This window comes from Bubalus kerabau, chromosome 17 (genome assembly GCF_029407905.1).
Source record: "Bubalus kerabau isolate K-KA32 ecotype Philippines breed swamp buffalo chromosome 17, PCC_UOA_SB_1v2, whole genome shotgun sequence".
NCBI classification, from domain to species: domain Eukaryota; kingdom Metazoa; phylum Chordata; class Mammalia; order Artiodactyla; family Bovidae; genus Bubalus; species Bubalus kerabau.
The window spans coordinates 43,095,791-43,115,180 of NC_073640.1; the positions used below are offsets into that span (position 1 = coordinate 43,095,791).

The following is a 19,390-nucleotide window of genomic DNA, read 5'->3' on the forward strand; positions in this document are numbered from 1 at the left end:
TTTGCAGTGAGCAACTTAAACTGATGACATTAGTCTGTCTGACGCCTAGATTTGGATGAAATAAGTAAGCCCTGGAATCTTTTTCCTCGGTTAGATTTTTAAACAATGAAATATTTCAAATAAATGAAAAGCACAGAAATAATGTAATCAACAGCCATTATATTTAACATATCTCAACATTTTGCCATATGCTTTTCTTTCAGATGTTTTATAGATAACTAAACTGATTATAGATGTGCAGTTGCTCTGTTATTCTTTTCTAATCTAATTCTCATGTCTTAGTCCTCAGAGGAGCCATACTGGGTGCATATTAATGCCATTCCTGCATATTACTTATTCATAAACCATTGTCTTGAGTAGTCTCAAACTTCTTGTAAATGGTATTATATTGTGTATACCATTTCCCAACTTGACTTTTTCATTCAATATTATCGTTATTTTTGTTTGTTGAAATATTTTTAAAATTTATTTGGCTGTGCTGAGTCTTAGCTGCAGCATGCCGGGATCTTTAGTTCCCTGACCAGGGGTTGAACCCTGGCCCCCTACATTGGGAATGTGGAGTCTTAGCCATTGGACCACCAGGGAAGTCCTTCAACATTATGTTTTAAAGATTTAAACACATAGATATATAGCTCTGATTCATTTTAGCTAATGCAGCATGCTCCAGCATGTGAAAATACTATAGTTTATCGGTACTCCTATTGAATGTTAGGATATTCCTAGTTTTTTGCTATTATAAACAATGCTGCAATGAGTGTCTTGTATATGTCTCATGCAGCTGTGTGAGATTATCCTTAGGGATAAATAACTAGAAGTGAGATTGCTGAGTTACAGGGCAAATGTATCTTGAGCTTTCAGTTCAGTTCAGTTGCTCAGTCATGTCCGACTCTTTGCAACCCCATGGACTGCAGCACTCCAGGCCTCCCTGTCCATCACCAACTCCTGGAGTTTACTCAAAATGACATTTATTGGTCAAGTGGTTGTACCAGTCTGTATTTCTATCAGCAGTATATGAAAATTCTTGTTTTTCTACCTACTTGTCAATATACTGACAAAACAGCATTGTTAAATGGTTTGATTTTTGTTAATCTAATGGTTATGAAATGGTATCTTCTTTTTTTTCTTTTATATTTTTCTTATTACTAGTGCTGTCTAGCACATTTAAATGTTTCCTGGATGCCCTGTAGTCCTTTTTTTACATCAGAGTTTTGGATAAGTAATGTAATCAGATAGCCAAAAAATAAAGCAATATTTGAAAAGTGCATATTGAAAAGTACTATTTCCATCCTACCACATTCACCTGACCTTTCTTTCATTTTATTGGTTTCTTGTATATCTTTCCAGTGTTTTTATACAAATAGATGCAAACTTGAATTCATATTCTTATTTTCCCACCTTACACAAAAATAACATACTGTTGGGTTGGCCAAAATGTTCATTCGAGTTTTTCTGTGTAATATGTTATGAAAAAAAACTAACGAACCTTTTGGCCAAACCAATATGTATATTGTTCTAAACCTTGATTTTTCCACTTAACTGTATATCTTGGGGCTCTTTTCTTTTCACTAGGTACTTTTTAATCCCTGCACAATATTCCACTTTTAGGTGTAACACAGATTTTTTAACCAGCCTTCTCTTGATGAATGCTCTGTTTTTCTCTACTTTGTTGTTATAAGAAACAATACTGTAAGGAATACTCTTCATCTTGTTCTGAATTATCTATATGATAAATTTCTAGAAGTGGGCCATAGGATAGTTTTGTAGTTTGGTTCTAGTATTTGATTCTTTGTGAGTCTGCTTCTATTTTTGTTGTGTATGCTGTTTTTAACTTACAAAGCATTGTTTCTTTGCATGTCTGGTTATGTTTGGCTTTTTTAAAAAAAATGTTGAACAATTTGGAACATTGGATCAGGTACCTTACTCTAAAGAGAAATGAGTTCTTTTGTCCAGGTTTCTGAGGACAAAACCAGTTCGTAACAACCAAAATCAAGGTTTAAAGTCCTCTAAAAGACATAGGCAGTTCCACCATAATACTTTTTTTGTGTGTTAACCTCTCCCTTCGATAGGCCTAGGACTTGGATTTCTATGTCTCTTGCCACCTTCAGAATGATATCTTCTTTGATGAATGATGAATGAAATCAATTAGTATGAAATCAATTAATACATGAAAAGGCGTTCAACATCATCTATAATTAGTTATTCAGTTGCTCAGTCGTGTCTGACTCTTTGTGACCCCATGAACCACAGCACACCAGGCCTCCCTGTTCATTACCAACTCTTGGAGTCCACCCAAACCCACGTCCATTGAGTCGGTGATGCTATCCAACCATCTCATCCTCTGTCGTCCCCTTCTCCTCCCAGCATCAGGGTCTTTTCAAATGAGTCAGTTCTCCGCATCAGGTGGCCAAAGTATTGGAGTTTTAACTTCAACATCAGTCCTTCCAATGAACACCCAGGACTGATTTCCTTTAGGATGGACTGCTTGGATCTCTTTGTAGTCCAAGGGACTCTCAAGAGTCTTCTCCAACACCACAGTTCAAAAGCATCAATTCTACAGCGCTCAGCTTTCTTCACAGTCCAACTCTCACATCCATACATGACCACAGGAAAAACCATAGCCTTGACTAGACAGACCTTTGTTGGTAAAGTAATGTCTCTGCTTTTGAATATGCTATCTAGGTTGGTCATAACTTTCCTTCCAAGGAGTAAGCATCTTTTAATTTCATGGCTGCAGTCATCATCTGCAGTGATTTTGGAGCCCCCCCCCAAAAAAAGTCAGCCACTGTTTTCACTGTTTCCCCATCTAATTGCCATGAAGTGATGGGACCAGATGCCATGATCTTAGTTTTCTGAATGTTGAGTTTTAAGTCAACTTTTTCACTCTCTCACTTTCATCAAAGGCTATTTAGTTCTTTGCTTTCTGCCATAAGAGTGATGTCACCTGCATATCTGAGGTTATTGATACTTCTCTTGGCAATCTTGATTCCAGCTTGTGCTTCCTCCAGCCCAGCATTTCTCATGATGTACTCTGCATATAAGTTAAATAAGTAGGGTGACTATATACAGCCTTGACATACTCCTTTTCCTATTTGGAACCAGTCTGTTGCTCCATGTCCAGTTCTAACTGTTGCTTCCTGACCTACATACAGATTTCTCAAGAGGCAGATCAGGTGGTCTAGTATTCTCATCTCTTTCAGAATTTTCCACAGTTTATTGTGATCCATAATTAAGAGTATGCAAATTAAAGCAACAAGTTTCCACTCATCAGTTAAATTTAACTCATCAAAAAGCTTAAAAGTTGACAAGAATGCATATCTTTATTTGGAAAGGAAGTACATGAAAATATTAGCAGTTCTTTCCTCTAAAAAGCAGGCCTAGGGTTGAGTGAAGGAGGAGAAGTTGTATTCTTTTCATGGTATGTGCTGTTCAGTACTTAAATTTTTAACCTCATGTATATATTTTTTAAATAAAAATGTAACATTTTAGAGGCAAATGCCTAGACACTTAACTTTTTCTTTACACTTTGGGAAACGTTTTGATGTGATCAAAGTAATACGGCCTAAAAAAACGTTTGCACTATATAAAGGGCTATCAGTTTACTAAATACCTGTTCAGTTCATATAGTTGTGAATGTAGCAGAAATATTTGCTAAAAAAAAGTCCAAGTGATTAGACCTTCTGAGTTCTAATTAAAATGGTAGCAGCAAAGATCAACAGACGTTCATGATTTTTAAGGATTTCCTTTTTCTACCTTGATGTCAGAGTAAGGTACTTGCTGTGACATTGCAGAGATCAGATAAAATAAAAGTCTGTAACTTGTGTCTTCTTGGAAGCCCAAGGGCTTTCATATTCCTAGACTCAAGGCAGTTGATGCATCCTGAATGAAATCAAAACTTAAATCACTATGCTGAATAAAGGTGTTCTTAACATTAAAACATTTAAAGTTTTAACCAATACTTTTGTCTTTCTCTTTTTTCTTTTTCATGTAATCACTGTCCAGGCATAAGTATGTATGTATGTGCATGTGTGTTTCATTTTTGTTTTGTTATAATTACTGTTGTTGGAAATATGGTTCCTTTTAAATAGTCAGTTTTCTGTTAATGAAGTTATTAATGCCACCTTTCTGATCCCCTTTGTTTGGACTCAGATCCTCTCATGCTGAGCAGCTCTTCCCAGATGTACTTGGTGCAGTTAATTTAAGAAATCCAGTTTATGCTTGGAATAAAGATGAGGCTAATAGTTATAATTCTAGAACTCAGGTGCCCTCATGGTCAGGTTGTTCGATTTTAAACTATTACAAAGAAGTAAAAGATTGGTAGCACTTACCACAATTCATATTTTATGTATTCTTTTTACAGTAATCAAGAAAGATAGTTTATTTCTCTATAATTGTACCAATCATAACAATTCAGATTTCTGATCACGTCTTATCTCTGACTGACAGGGAAGAGGGGAGAATGAAGTGTCTAATGCTTGTGCAATATTCCCTGACTTCACTGTGGGGGAAAAATAGCTTAGTACCATAGTTCTAGAATAAATCTAAAAGTGCATTTATACTTTGTTAATATTCTAGGTGAAAAAGTGTTTATATCTCTGTATGGAGCTGCCGTAGACATGAACATAAGGTTGGACAAGAATTCCTTGATCCTGGAGAAAACTTACATATCTCTGGCCAATCAGCGAACTGTAACTATTCACAACCACAGTAGCATCATTGCCCATTTCCAGTGGAAGGTATTTGCTACCCAGGAAGAGGAAGACCAAGAAAAGTACAGGTTTGTAAGAAAAATCACTATCCATATAATTTGAAGGAACATGAAACTTAGTTATGAAAATTCTGTGGCTTTTGTGGTAAGTTTCTAACCAACTCAAGCAATGTCAGATGTATTATCATTTGGGTCCAGTATACAATGCCCCTTGTTTCATTTAAAGAACCTAGACTGAACTATGTGAAACACATTGTCTGTCCTCAGTTAATCTTATCCTGCTTATGTTAGTAATTTATCAGTAGCTGGTTTCCTGAATTTTAAAGACCAAATACATCATTCTTCACTATTCTCTCAAAACAAATCTACATGTCTTTATTTCTTTTTATAACCCTAACCAGATCAATCAGTTTTTATAGGGTTTCTAAAAGTAATCTCTTTTGGATTGGGATCATTGTGGACTACTTTTTTCCCAGTGAAAAGAAACTTTCAGAGAAGACAAAGAATGGGGGAAATGAAGGCTTAGATAAAATGGCTTTAATAATTTCAGTTTTAGTAGCATTGCTCAATCCTCACTAACTGTATAACTTAATAGAGGTTTCTTGTTGGTATTTTAATCTGCTGCTTTTTAAAATGATACTTTAGGCAGTGGAGAAAATTAATAAAATGGAAAGCCAAACTTTTAATTAATCTCATCACTGTTAAATTTTTAATATTTCTCTTTTTTACTGAATCTATCATTGACTCTTTTAAACTCCATTTGCAATTTTAGCTTCCCCCATCCTCCCTGAATTAGCACTTTTGCTGCTTTCATTGGAATTTATTTCAATCTTTTTTATTTGCCTCTCCATTTTCATTAAAGATTAGCCCCAAGAAGCTTCAAAGCTCTGTTCAACACCAAGTTAGTATGTGATAAAAATAAAAAGTCTTAGGTCTGTGGAGACCAGGCAGAAATCTCCCAGCGAGCTGTCCCTAATGAATCAGAAGGAGCGGTGACAGGGGTAGGATGCCGCGGACCAGAGGCTTGTCATCCAGACAGTGAGCTTTAATCATCACATTGCCACTGTGCCACCTTTAAAAAGTGAGAAAAGAAAAGCCTTTCCTGCCTAAAAACTTCATGTTGCCTCACAGCGTAGAAACACCAGTAGTTTAAAAAGACAAGAGGAGACCTCTTGTCTATTGCTTCATCGGTCCGGATTCTTCAGCTGGCATGTATGTACCAACAATCAGAATGGTCCAGGTATGTTCAAAGATAAAAAACAGAGCAGGTACAAATGCAGAAACAGCAGTAAAGTAGTGTTTCAGTACCCTCCTTGTGCTGTGGGCATAATCTTTTGGGGAGAAAAGAGTATGCACTATCAGAGAAGAAGTGTTAGTTGGTGGCTCAGTCATGTCCGACTCTTTGCGACCTCATGGACTGTAGCCCACCAGGTTTCTCTGTCCATGGGATTCTCTAGGCAAGAATACTGGAGTGGGTTGCCATTCCCTTCTCCAGGGGATCTTCCCAACTCAGGGATCAAACCCGGGTCTCCTGCATTGCAGGCAGATTCTCTGCAGACTGTCTGGGCCACCAGGGAAAATCATCAGAGGGAAAGCCAGTTTTAATTTCAACTATGTCTTTGTGTTTGACCAAATGTATAGGACGTGACTGATGCCATGCCTATGTCCAAAAGATATGTAAGGAAGTTATTCAATAGTGAAACTCAGGAAAAAGTCAAACCAATTGCTGTCAGAAATTCTAAGAGATTATAATTTTAACCACACGTGAATGGACATTTCTACCCTCCCCCACACTTCTTGTCCCCGCAAACACTCATGGCCCTATCTGTAATATTATCTTTGAGGCTTATTCTTCCTTTTCTTTTGCATTGTCTCCCTTGCTCTTTCTGTTAGATCCTCCTGGCTGTTTTTTTGTTTGTTTGTTTGTTTTGTTTATTTGTTTGCTTTTTTTGTAGCAAGGAAACAATATAATAGAGCATTTTAACCATCACAATTGGAAGCCCAAATTTATCATCGTGGATCATACCCCTCCCTTAAATGATGAACTTGAAAAGTGGCTTCAGATGGCTAAATAAGAATGTTTTGCTGTGTATGGGTGACACACAGCAACATAACTCATATTGCTACAAACTGGATTGGTTGGTCTAAGTGAAGAATGGATTGAATTTTCTGCCCCATCCCCTCTTCCTACCCTTCTCTTAGGGTAAGAGGCCTTATCTCTTATTTGACCAGGTATCTCTTCTCTCCCATGCCTCTCTTGTTCCTTGATACATTCCCAATCATGCCACCAAGTTTCATATTATTAGCCATGGATTCTTGTCCTAGACTAACGAGCAACAAAATGCCCATCACCTCAAACAGCAAAGAAAGAGGCTATTCTTTACTGAACATCTAGTTCATATCTTTGGATAGGTGCCCCTTTCATGGGTGGCTGTACTCTTGCTGTGAGTGTAGATCCTCTCCTCCTCTGTGTGACAAACCCTTAGCTTGTCTCTTAGGCTCACATCAGCAGCAGATCAAGCAGAATGTTCTTGGATAGCTTGCTTATGGGCCAAGGTTTGCTTGTCCCTAAGAAACAGGAAAGGTCCATCTAGTCAAGGCTATGGTTTTTCCTGTGGTCATGTATGGATGTGAGAGTTGGACTGTGAAGAAGGCTGAGCGCCGAAGAACTGATGCTTTTGAACTGTGGTGTTGGAGAAGACTCTTGAGAGTCCCTTGGACTGCAAGGAGATCCAACCAGTCCATTCTGAAGGAGATCAGCCCTGGGATTTCTTTGGAAGGAATGATGCTAAAGCTGAAACTCCAGTACTTTGACCACCTCATGCGAAGAGTTGACTCATTGGAAAAGACTCTGATGCTGGGAGGGATTGGGGGCAGGAGGAGAAGGGGATGACAGAGGATGAGATGGCTGGATGGCATCACTGACTCGATGGACGTGAGTCTGAGTGAACTCCGGGAGTTTGTGATGGACAGGGAGGCCTGGCATGCTGCGATTCATGGGGTCGCAAAGAGTCGGACATGACTGAGCAACTGAACTGAACTGAACTGAAGAAACAGGAGTGAGATCTTTAGCTTCTGGCATAAATTCTCTCTTGAGCTCCCCAGGAAGACCAGTGCAAGAATCCCTGGAATAATCTTTTTATGTTTCTCTGCTACTCCTAGTGGTGAGCGAGCTCTTTTTTCTCCTCTTCCTTCAGTAACCTCTGTAGTTAAGGTGTAGAGAGAAAGCTTGACTTCTGTCCTGAACTTGCAACACAGGTGGTCTAAACGGGCCTTAGGCATACTTTAGGAGACTCACATTTCCCTTTGCAGCATCCCAGTGACTTAAGATTTTAAAACTTCAGTGTAGATTTTAGGTGAATTCAAGAGTCTTCTCACTGCTTTCCAGTTATAACATGGCTTAACACTCATCCCAAGGCATTCATCTAAGGGGCTGAAACTTGCTGCGTGATCACTTCGAGAATTCTAATCCCTTTAGTATTACGGACATCCTCAAGGTCCTATTCCAGCCATCATAGTTTCTTGTTCTCCAGCATCTTGATGCTGTGCCTGAGCAAAGGCACATCTGAGCCCTCTACCTTTCTGGCAATTTATCACTTTCATTCTACAAAGGAAGTCTTCCTCTCTGCCTTCCAAAACATGTTGGTATGAACCTTAGGACACACATTCATATTTGGGGACCTCAGGCTAATCTCAGGCTCCAGACTCTGACAATGGTGATATTATTTCCCCTAGGAAGAAGTTCTGAACTTATTTTTTTTCCATTTTTTTGAACCTTAGGAATCAGATATAAGAACCTTTGAAAATGATCTTTTGGTTCTCTCTCTTTTCTGACATTTTTCTAGGAGTTACAGAAAATTAATCCCTTCAAAAATTGAGACTGAATTCATTCCTCCTTACTTCCTCTATCTTGGCCTTAGGGATTATAAAATATCCTACAAGATACTTCCATCCTCATTCTCATCACAGTTTATTATTTCCAGAGACACAGCATGGGCTTTTGAGGATTTCTGCTCCCCATTTCTCCATCAAGGTCATGGCCATTCTCTCAATAACAGCTGCTCTGGTTCTGGATTCACTGTGTACAAGAACACAGAATCCTCAGTGGAGCCCCCTGCCCCAAAAGTGATTAGCATGGATGTGTTCCAAAGCATTACAGTGTTGGAGATGACATATTTCTCTAAATAAATCAGTTGTATTTTGGCTTTCAGCCTACCACCCAGGTAGTGATAAATTTAATCTCAGTTGTGTTTGGGGAGCTCTTCCAGGTGGCGCCAGTGATAAAGAACCCACCTGCCAATGCAGATTAGACATAAGAGACTCCAGTTCAATCCTGAGTCAGAAGGATCCCTGGGAGAAGGGAATGACAACCCACTCCAGTATTCTTGCCTGGGAATCCCATGGACAGAGGAGCCTGGAGGGCTACAGTCCATGGGGTCACACAGTCAGACACGACTGAAACGACCTAGCACAACACTCCCTTTCCTAGTCATATAAGAACCTAAAGACTTGAGTGGTACTTGGTAAACAGGAAGAGGACCTCTAGTACTTCCTTTATGACAGGCATCACAGAGTTATTAATGCTCTCTGTCCAGTATCACACAGTCCATTTGAAGTTGGATGGCTCCATCCTTTCCATACCAGGTGTGGAGGGGAATGTTTCTGCCAGCCATGATGGCTGAGGTTCTTAGTTTTTAGTCTCGGCATTCAATCACCACCTCTGGGGATGCTGCAAAGGGGCAGGTGCAGGTCTCTAGGGACCCAAGATGAGAGGGCAGAACTGGCTCAACACTGCTGTACTTGAGACACACTGTACTCCCCACTGAGTATGGTCCACTGACTGAACCCTAGTTGATGCCTGAAGGTGATGGATGTTTGGGCTACCAGACCATTTGCAAAATGGGTTAAATCCATGATTTTACTGAAAGAGAAGGCTAGTGTATTGTTACATTCTGTGATGAGAGGCATCTTCATCTGAAAAACAGAACACCTCTGAGTGCAGGAGCCAATGAGTATCAGCCAGACAAGATAGCATAACAATAGACTGAGGTATATAGAAGTCTTTGTTGGAGTCAACCCAGCTCACAGTGGTGTGACACATTGCCTTCTTACATTCAGCCATGGCTGTAATTCTGTATAGATGGCAGAGAGGATGACAGCTGGTGTCCTCACCACCCGCCCCCCCGAACTTCTCATTATACAGTGGTCACTGACTCAAGAGTCCCAACAGCGTGGGAGAAAAGCAGCATTTTTGTGTTGTCCTCCTTTGTTTCCTGGTGTAAGGGTTGAGTTCATCATCCTCCTCAATTCATAAAGCATTATCGTCTTTGGTCCACACAAGGCGTTTTATCCCCACACCCCACTCCCATTAACCCTCATATATAAATGTAATATATATGAGTCCCATTATTTGTTAACCAGTACTTCAATCTGGTACATCAAATTTACCCACATTTTTTGTGTTATTACAAGCACTTTGGTGAACCTCTTTGTTGCTCTTTATTTACATTCATGATTGTTTCTTTAGGATTTGTTCCTAAGGAATCAGATCAGATCAGATCAGTCGCTCAGTCATGTCCGACTCTTTGCGACCCCATGAATTGCAGCACGCCAGGCCTCCCTGTCCATCACAAACTCCCGGAGTTCACTCAGACTCATGTCCATTGAGTCAGTGATGCCATCCAGCCATCTCATCCTCTGTCGTCCCCTTCTCCTCTTGCCCCCAATCCCTCCCAGCATCAGAGTCTGGAAACAATGAGTCAGCTCTTCGCATGAGGTGGCCAAAGTACTGAAGTTTCAGCTTCAGCATCATTCCTTCCAAAGAAATCCCAGGGCTGATCTCCTTCAGAATGGACTGGTTGGATCTCCTTGCAGTCCAAGGGACTCTCAAGAGTCTTCTCCAACACCACAGTTCAAAAGCATCAATTCTTCAGCTCTCAGCCTTCTTCACAGTCCAACTCTCACATCCATACATGACCACAGGAAAAACCATAGCCTTGACTAGACGAACCTTTGTTGGCAGAGTAATGTCTCTGCTTTTGAATATGCTGTCTAGGTTGGTCATAACTTTCCTTTCAAGGAGTAAGCATCTTTTAATTTCATGGCAGCAGTCACAATCTGTAGTGATTTTGGAGCCCAGAAAAATAAAGTCTGACACTGTTTCCACTGTTTCCCCATCTATTTCCCATGAAGTGGTGGGACCGGATGCTATGATCTTCATTTTCTGAATGTTGAGCTTTAAGCCAACTTTTTCACTCTCCACTTTCACTTTCATCAAGAGGCTTTTGAGTTCCTCTTCACTTTCTGCCATCAGGGTGGTGTCATCTGCATATCTGAGATTATTGATATTTCTCCCAGCAATCTTGATTCCAGCTTGTGTTTCTTCCAGTCCAGCATTTCTCATGATGTACTCTGCATATAAGTTAGATAAGCACGGTGACAATATACAGCCTTGACAAACTCATAGATATGTATTAATAAATTCCACCTGGAGGAATACATGATTTCCTCTCTTCCTGTGGACTGAGCTCCTTTAATTTGCCTTGACCTGCCCAGCAGTATAGCACGATGGCTGCTTTGGTTACCTTGTGTTCCATCAAGCAAGAAAAAGGGAGCACATGATGCTTTCTTCACTGGGACCAGAACACACTGAACCCACTTCTTTGACTTCTTTATGCTGTGTGACCAAACGACCCTGAACACTGAAGTTATTTTAGAAAGAGTTATTTGACATTGCTGAGCATATGGTTTGCATGAAGTCAGTTACAAAATAATTGGGGCTGGGACTGGATTTAAGTGACCCTAGCTTCTCACTCAGTATTCACATTACTAAATAATGTCTTTCACCACTGGTAATACTAGAAAAATGCTGGGAAAATGGTCATGTATCCTGGCAGGTCTTGAAATTCAGCCTTCAGATGAAGTCACAGACACAAGGAGTTATGTGAGCATATCTTCAGTAATGAGTAGAAGGTCGTGAAGGCTGCTTTTCTGACTTATCACAAGGGATGTGAAGATCTAGAGAGAGAGAGAGAGAGAGAGAGAGAGAGAGAGAAAGGATGTGTCTCCACTTGTAGTCTGAGTATTTTATAAGTTGACAGCTTGGCAATTGCCTGGGGTTCATAAAGGGAGAAAACTGGCATTTCTTGAGCAACTGCTTTGTTCCAAGAATTACCCCATGTCTTTGATCATATTTAATTCTCAACACATTTTTATGATGGAGGATCTCCTATTCTTTCCATTTTGTTGATGATGGCACTGAGGCTTAGAGGGTTTAAGCAACTCCTGAAGTCACAGAGTGAGTAAATAGAGTGTGGAATTAGTATCAAAACCTAGTCTTTGCTGGCTCCAGATTCTGCAGGTAGTAATGGCTAGGAAAGCTTTCAAGCTAAGCAAGTTTAGAAGAAACAAAAAATTTCCCTTGAAGTATGATAGGCAGGGTAGATGTTAAATATTGAAAAAGCATCCTTGAAAACACAATTACCTAGAGGAAAATATTTGTGCAAATATCTGTAAGGGCTCAGGAGTAAGCATATGAGCATTGAGTAGGATAGGAAGCCTAGGGGACTTCTTGAAGGAAACAAACTGAAGTTCTCGAGAGGATAAGATATAAGGTCTCTCAGCTGGTATTTTACAGTCTCAGGCAAGGAAGGACACCCCAAGGTCATGGGTGAGACTATTCACAAGAGGATGGGCTGGAGGGGAGCCCTTTACTTCATGGAAGTACCTCATAAATCTCATGTTTCTTCTTCTTCTTTTTTTTTTTTAGGGTCTGTGATGATCTTAGCAAAAAGGAAAAGAGTGAGACTGATGAGTTTCTTGAGGAGTGCATTATTGATCCTTCTCTCCGACAACGTCTTTCCATTCTCTCCCGAACTTTTGAGAATCAGAGAAAGCTGGTTCAGGCAGACAGCATGCTCTTCTTGAATACCATTTTCACTATTGAGCCTCTGGTAAGCAAATAAATACAATAAACCTTGCAATAAACGTAGTGGGGAAGGGGGCTTAATGTGATGTGAGTACTCACTCTGAGATTGATAACGGTGTGATCCAAGAGCGTAAAGATTCCATCTGAGGGACCTCATTGTCATTATGTGCCAGTGAATGAAGGTTAATGGTTAGAACACTCAGAGGTGACATTTATAGAGGTCACACTCTATGCCCCAGTTGCTGATAAGCACTTCATACATGATACCTACTTTATCTCATTTATATATATATTATTATCAGTTATAATTAGTCTCCCATTCTATAGATGAGGAAATTAAGAGTTAGAGAAATTGGATAACTTACTGAAGGTCAGGCAATTAGTGTCAGTAGTTAGAAATTTATCCCTGATTGACCTCACTCTAGAGCAGGGTTTCTCAACGTCTTCACTATTGACATTTGGGGCTGGATAATTCTTTGTCCTGTATACTGTAGGATATTTTAATAGCAGCTCTGACTTTTACCCATTGGATGCTAGTTGCAAGAACCAAATCTCCATCCAGATGTCAGATGTCCTCTGGTGGGCAAAATCATTTGAGTGGAAAACTGTTCTGTCCTTAATTCACTCAATAAATACTTATTGACTGCATGTTCTGTACCAGGCACTGCGTACTGGGCATTGATGAACAAAACAGACATTGTCCTTGACCTCACTGTCTAACTACTGAGACCTGAGCTAGAGTTAGAACAGAATCTGTCTGATTCCACAGACTAAATTCTCTCTTTTTTTTTTTTAAGGTATGCAATGTAGTGAATTGATATTTCTATAGATGGTACTCCATTTAAAGTTATTACAAATAATGACTATAATTCCCTGTGCTGTGCAATATATCCTTGTTCCTTATCTTTTTTATACACAGTAGTTTGTATCTCTTAATTCCATACCCCTACCTTGCCCCTCCCCACTCCCTCTTCCTACTGGTATCCACTAATTTGTTTTCTATACCTGTGAGTCTGTTTCTGTGTTGCTGTATATATTTGTTTTTTTTTTCAGGTTCCACATGTAAGTGATAACATAGTATTTGTCATCCCCATCTGACTTATTTCATTAATCATAATACTTTCTTGGTCTATCTACTTGTTGCAAATGGCAGAATTTCATTCTTTTTTATGGCTGAGGAAAACAGAATGGGAAACACTAGAGATCTCTTCAAGAAAATTACAGATACCAAGGGAACATTTCATGCAAAGATGGGCACAATAAAGGACAGAAATGGTATGGACCTAACAGAAGCAGAAGATTTTAAGAAGAGGTGGAAGGAATACACAGAAGAACTGTACAAAAAAGATCTTCACGACCAAGATAATCACAATGGTGTGATCACTCACCTGGAGCCAGACATCCTGGAATGTGAAGTCAAGTGGGCCTTAGAAAGCATCACTACGAACAAAGCTAGAGGAGGTGGTGGAATTCCAGTTGAGCTATTTCATATCCTGAAAGATGATGCTGTGAAAGTGCTGCACTCAACATGCCAGCAAATTTGGAAGACTCAGCAGTGGCCACGGGACTGGAAAAGGTCAGTTTTCATTGCAATTCCAGAGAAAGTGAAAGTGAAATCGCTCAGTCGTGTCTGACTCTTTGCGACCTCATGGACTATAGCCTATCAGTCTCCTCCATCCATGGGATTTTCCAGGCAAGAGTGCTGGAGTGGATTGCCATTTCCTTCTCCAGGGGATCTTCCCGACCCAGGAAATCCGCATTTCCTGGGTCTCCCGCATTGCAGGCAGATGCTTTACTGTCTGAGCCAATGCCAAAGAATGTTCAACTGCTGCTGCTAAGTCACTTCAGTCGTGTCCGACTCTGTGCGATCCCATAGACGGCAGCCCAACAGGCTCCCCCGTCCCTGGGATTCTCCAGGCAAGAACACTGAAGTGGGTTGCCATTTCCTTCTCCAATGCATGAAAGTGAAAAGTCAAAGTGAAGTCGCTCAGTCGTGTCCGACTCTTAGCGACCCCATTAACTACAGCCTACCAGGCTCCTCCATCCATGGGATTTTCCAGGCAAGAGTACTGGAGTGGGGTGCCTTCGCCTTCTCCGAAGAATGTTCAAACTACTGCACAATTGCACTCATCTCACACGCTAGCAAAGTAATGCTGAAAATTCTCCAAGCTAGGCTTCAACAGTATGTGAACTGTGAACTTCCAGATGTTCAAGCTGGATTTAGAAAAGGCAGAGGAACCAGAGATCAAATTGCCAACAACTGTTGGATCACAGAAAAAGCAAGAGAGTTCCAGAAAAACATCTACTTCTGCTTCATTGGCTATGCTAAAGCCTTTGACTGTGTGGATCACAATAAACTGGAAAATTCTGAAAGAGATGGGAATACCAGACCAACTTACCTGTCTCCTGAGAAATCTGTATGTAGGTCAAGAAGCAACAGTTAGAACCGGATGTGGAACAACAGTCTGGTTCCAAATTGGGAAAGGAGTACATCAAGCCTGTATATTGTCACCCTGCTTATTTAACTTATATGCAGAGTACATCATGCGAAATGCCAGACTGGATGAAACACAAGCTGGAATCAATATTACCACAAGAAATATCAATAACCTCAGATAGGCAGGTGACACCACCCTTACGGCAGAAAACAAAGAGGAGCTAAAGAGCCTCTTGATGAAAGTGAAAGAGGAGAGTGAAAAAGCTGGCTTAAAACTCAACATTCAAAAAACTAAGATCATTGCATCTGATCCCATCACTTCATGGCAAATAGATGGGGAAACAATGAAAACCTTGACAGACTTTATTTTTTGGGGCTCCAAAATCACTGCAGATGGTGACTGCAGCCATGAAATTAAAAGACACTTGCTCCTTGGAAGAAAAGCTATGACCAACCTAGACAGCGTATTAAAAAGCAGAGACATTACTTTGCCTACAAAGGTCTGTCTAGTCAAAGCTATGGTTTTTCCAGTAGTCGTGTATGGGTGTGAGAGCTGTACCATAAAGAAAACTAAGTGCTGAAAATTGATGTTTTTGAATTGTGGTGTTGGAGAAGACTCTTGAGAGTCCCTTGGACTGCAAGGAGAGCAAACCAGTCCATCCTAAAGGAAATCAGTCCTGAATATTCATTGGAAGGATTGAAGCTGAAGCTCCAATACTTTGGCCACCTGATGCAAAGAACTGACTCATTGGAAAAGACTCTGATGCTGGGAAAGACTGAAGGCAGGAGGAGAAGGGGACCACAGAGGATGAAATGGTTGGATGGCATCACTGACTCGGTGGACAGGAGTTTGAGTAAACTCCGGTGTTGGTGATGGATAGGGAAGCCTGGCGTGCTGCAGTCTGCGGGGTCACAAAGAGTCAGACACTACTGTGGGACTGAACTGAACTGTATTACACGCCATACAACACCTCATCTTCTTTATCTGTTTGTCTGTTGATGGAATTAGATTGCCATAGATTAATTGACTGTAGGTTTGTGGGTTTATATCTGGGCTCTCTATTCTGTTTCATTGATCTATATGTCTGCTTTCTATTCAGTTTTATTGATCTATGTGCTGGTACCACACTCTTTTGATTAGCTTTTTAGTATGGTCTGAAGTCAGGGAGTGTGATACTTTGAGCTTTGTTCCTTTTTCTTGAGATCGCTTTGGTTATTTGGGGTCTTTTGTGGCCCCAAATAAGTTTTAGGTTTACTTGTTCTAGTTCTTTGAGCAGTGTCATGGGTATTTTAATAGGGATTATATTAAGTCTGTAGATTGTTTTGGATAATATGGCCTTTTTAATGATATTAATTCTTCCAGTCCATGAATACAAGATACTTTTCTACTTATTTGTATCATTTTCTATTTCTTCATCTGTGTCTTTAGTTTTCAGAGTATAGGTCTTTTAATTCCTTCATTAAGTTTATTCCTAGGTATTTTAATCTTTTTAATGCAATTGTAAATGGAATTGTTTTCTTGATTTCTTTTTAAATTGTTCATTATTAGTGTATAGAAAAGCTACAGATTTCTGTATATTAATCTTATAGTCTATAATGTTACCAAATTTATTTATTAGTTCTAGTAGTTTTATGGAAGAGATTTTAGGATTCTTTTTATATAGTATCATGTAATTTGCAAATACTGACAGTTTCACTTCTTCCAATTTAGATTCCTTTTGTGTCTTTACTTATCTGATTTCTGAGGCTGGAACTTCTAATACTATGTTAAATAGAATTGTCAAGCGTGGGCATCCTTGTCTTATTCCTGATTTTAGAGAAACAGCTTTTAGCTTTTTACCACTGATTATTATATTAGCTGTGTATTTATTGTAAATGGGCTTTATTATGTTGAGATATGTTCCCTCTATACCAACTTTGTTCAGAGTTTTTATCAATGGCAGTTGAATTTTGTTGAATGCTTTTTCTGAATCATTTGAGCAGTGATCGTGTGGGGTTTTAACCTTTGTTTTGTTAATGTGGCATGTCACAGTGATTTATTTGTGTATATTGAACTGTCCCTTCATCCCTGGAACAATCCCACTTGATAATGATGTATGATCCTTTTTATATATTGTTAAATTTGGCTTGCTAATATTTTGTTGATGATTTTTGTATGTGTGTCCTTCATAGATATTGGCCTTTAATGGTCTCCTGATTTTTTTTTTTTTTTTGGCAGTATCTTTCTCTGGCTTTACTGGAGGAGGCAGTGGCACCCCACTCCAATATTCTTGCCTGGAAAATCCCATGGACGGAGGAGCCTGGTGGGCTGCAGTCCATGGGGTCGCTAAGAGTCGGACACAACTGAGCGACTTCAGTTTCACTTTTCACTTTCATGCACTGGAGAAGGAAATGGCAACCCACTCCAGTGTTCTTGCCTGGAGAATCCCAGGGACGGGGGAGCCTGGTGGGCTGCCATCTATGGGGTCGCACAGAGTCGGACACGACTGAAGTGACTTAGCTTAGCTTAGCTTCTCTGGCTTTGGTATCAGGGTAATGGACTCATAAGATGAGGTTGGGAGTGTTCCCTCCTGTTTAATTTTTTGGATTAGTTTGAGATTGATAAGTAGTTTAATAGACTCTTCTTTATACGTTTGATAGAATTCCCTGTGAAGCCATGCAGTCTGGGACCTTTTTTCTCTTAAAATTTTTTTGATTACTAATTCAATTTTGATACTAGTAATCGATCTTTCAGATTGTCTATTCTTTTCCTGATTTAAGCTTGGAAGATGATATGTTTCTGGAAATTTACCCATTTCTTCTAGGTTGTCTAATATGTTAACATATGACCATTCATAGTATTCTCTTACAGTTGTTTGTATTTCTGTGATATCAGTTGTAATTTCCCTTCTTTCATTTCTTGTTTTGTTTATTTGCATTCTCCCTCTTTTTCTCTTAATAACCCTGGCTAAAGGCTTATCAGTTTTATTTATCTTGGTGTCACTGATTTTTTTGTTGTTGTTGTTCTCTATTTTATTTAGTTCCTCTCTTATATTTATTTTTTCCTTCCTTCTACTGATTGTAGGGTTTGTTTGGTCTTCTTTTTCTAATTCATTTAGATAATAAGTTATATTGTTTATTTGAAATTTTTCTTGTTTCTTGAGGTACAACTATATTGCTATAAATATATGTCTTAGAACTGCTTTTGCTGTATCCCATGGATTTTGGAAAGCTGTGTATTTATTGTCATTTATTTTGATGTATTTTGATGCTTTCTTTTTTGATTTCTACCATGACCCATTGATTTTTAGTAGCATGTTGTTTAGTCTCCATGTGCTTGTGTTTTACCCATTTTTCTTCCTGTAATTGATTTCTACTTTCATACTGTTGCAGTTGGACACGATGCTTGATATAATTTCCATCTCTTAAATTTGTTTAGACTTGTTTTGTGACTTAGCATGTGATCTGTTCTGGAGAATGTTGCATGTGTACTTGAACAGAATGTATATTGTGCTGCTTTGGAATGGAACGTCCTATAGATATTTATGAAGTACAGCTGGTCTGATATGTCATTTAAGGTCATAGTTTCTTTATTGATTTTCTGTCTGGTGATTGGTCCATTGATGTAAGTGAGATGTTGAAGTCCACTACTATTATTATATTGTTGTAAATTCCTCCCTTTATGTCTGTTAATATGTTTTATACTTTTATGTGCCTATATCACAGAACAAACTCCTGACCACTCTGCCCCACTGCCTCAAAATGAATAACCAGCATCTTCTGTATGTGCTAGGCACTGTATGTTATTTTAAACTTAGCAAGCATAGACTGATATGAGGATAAAGACAATAATAGGAGTTAAGAAAGCCCACAACTAGTTTGAGCTGCTGGATTGTTACCATTCAGATCTGTTGGGCACAAGGACACATTAGAATAAAAAGTCATTTGTGAGAAATGCCACTGACTTATATACAGCAGTTTTCCTTTTATCTGTACCTCGAAATTATGATTACAAGGTATAACATAGAAAAGGTACTCCATGGCTAAGTAAGTTTGAGAAACACTGGGTTCCATATTGTTTGAAAGGCTTATTTTGCTGTTAGATGGCTAAAAGTCTTTCATATAATAATGAGCATTATAAATCTTTAAGAGGAAGCCTTCCCCTTGGAGATATCCTTTGGAACTAATATTTAGTAGAATTGGCTATGTGAATCACTGGTAAAGATTGTCAGGACACTAATTCAGAGGCTGAGGTGATTATCATAGGCTACAAAGTTAGAGTAGGCTTTTTGAGAGCAGAGCCTTGAGTTGGATCTTGCAGAATGGAACTTTTGGAAAACAA

At 39.3% G+C, this 19,390-nt stretch overlaps 1 protein-coding gene across 1 annotated transcript in view; it reads left to right on the top strand.

Annotated features, from left to right (window-relative positions):
* Positions 1-19,390, top strand: part of HYDIN (HYDIN axonemal central pair apparatus protein) — a 419,919-nt gene that overhangs the window by 139,674 nt on the left and 260,855 nt on the right. The window contains 2 exon segments of the mRNA XM_055554109.1: positions 4,573-4,774; positions 12,474-12,657. Of these exon segments, the coding sequence (XP_055410084.1) occupies positions 4,573-4,774; positions 12,474-12,657 (386 nt within the window).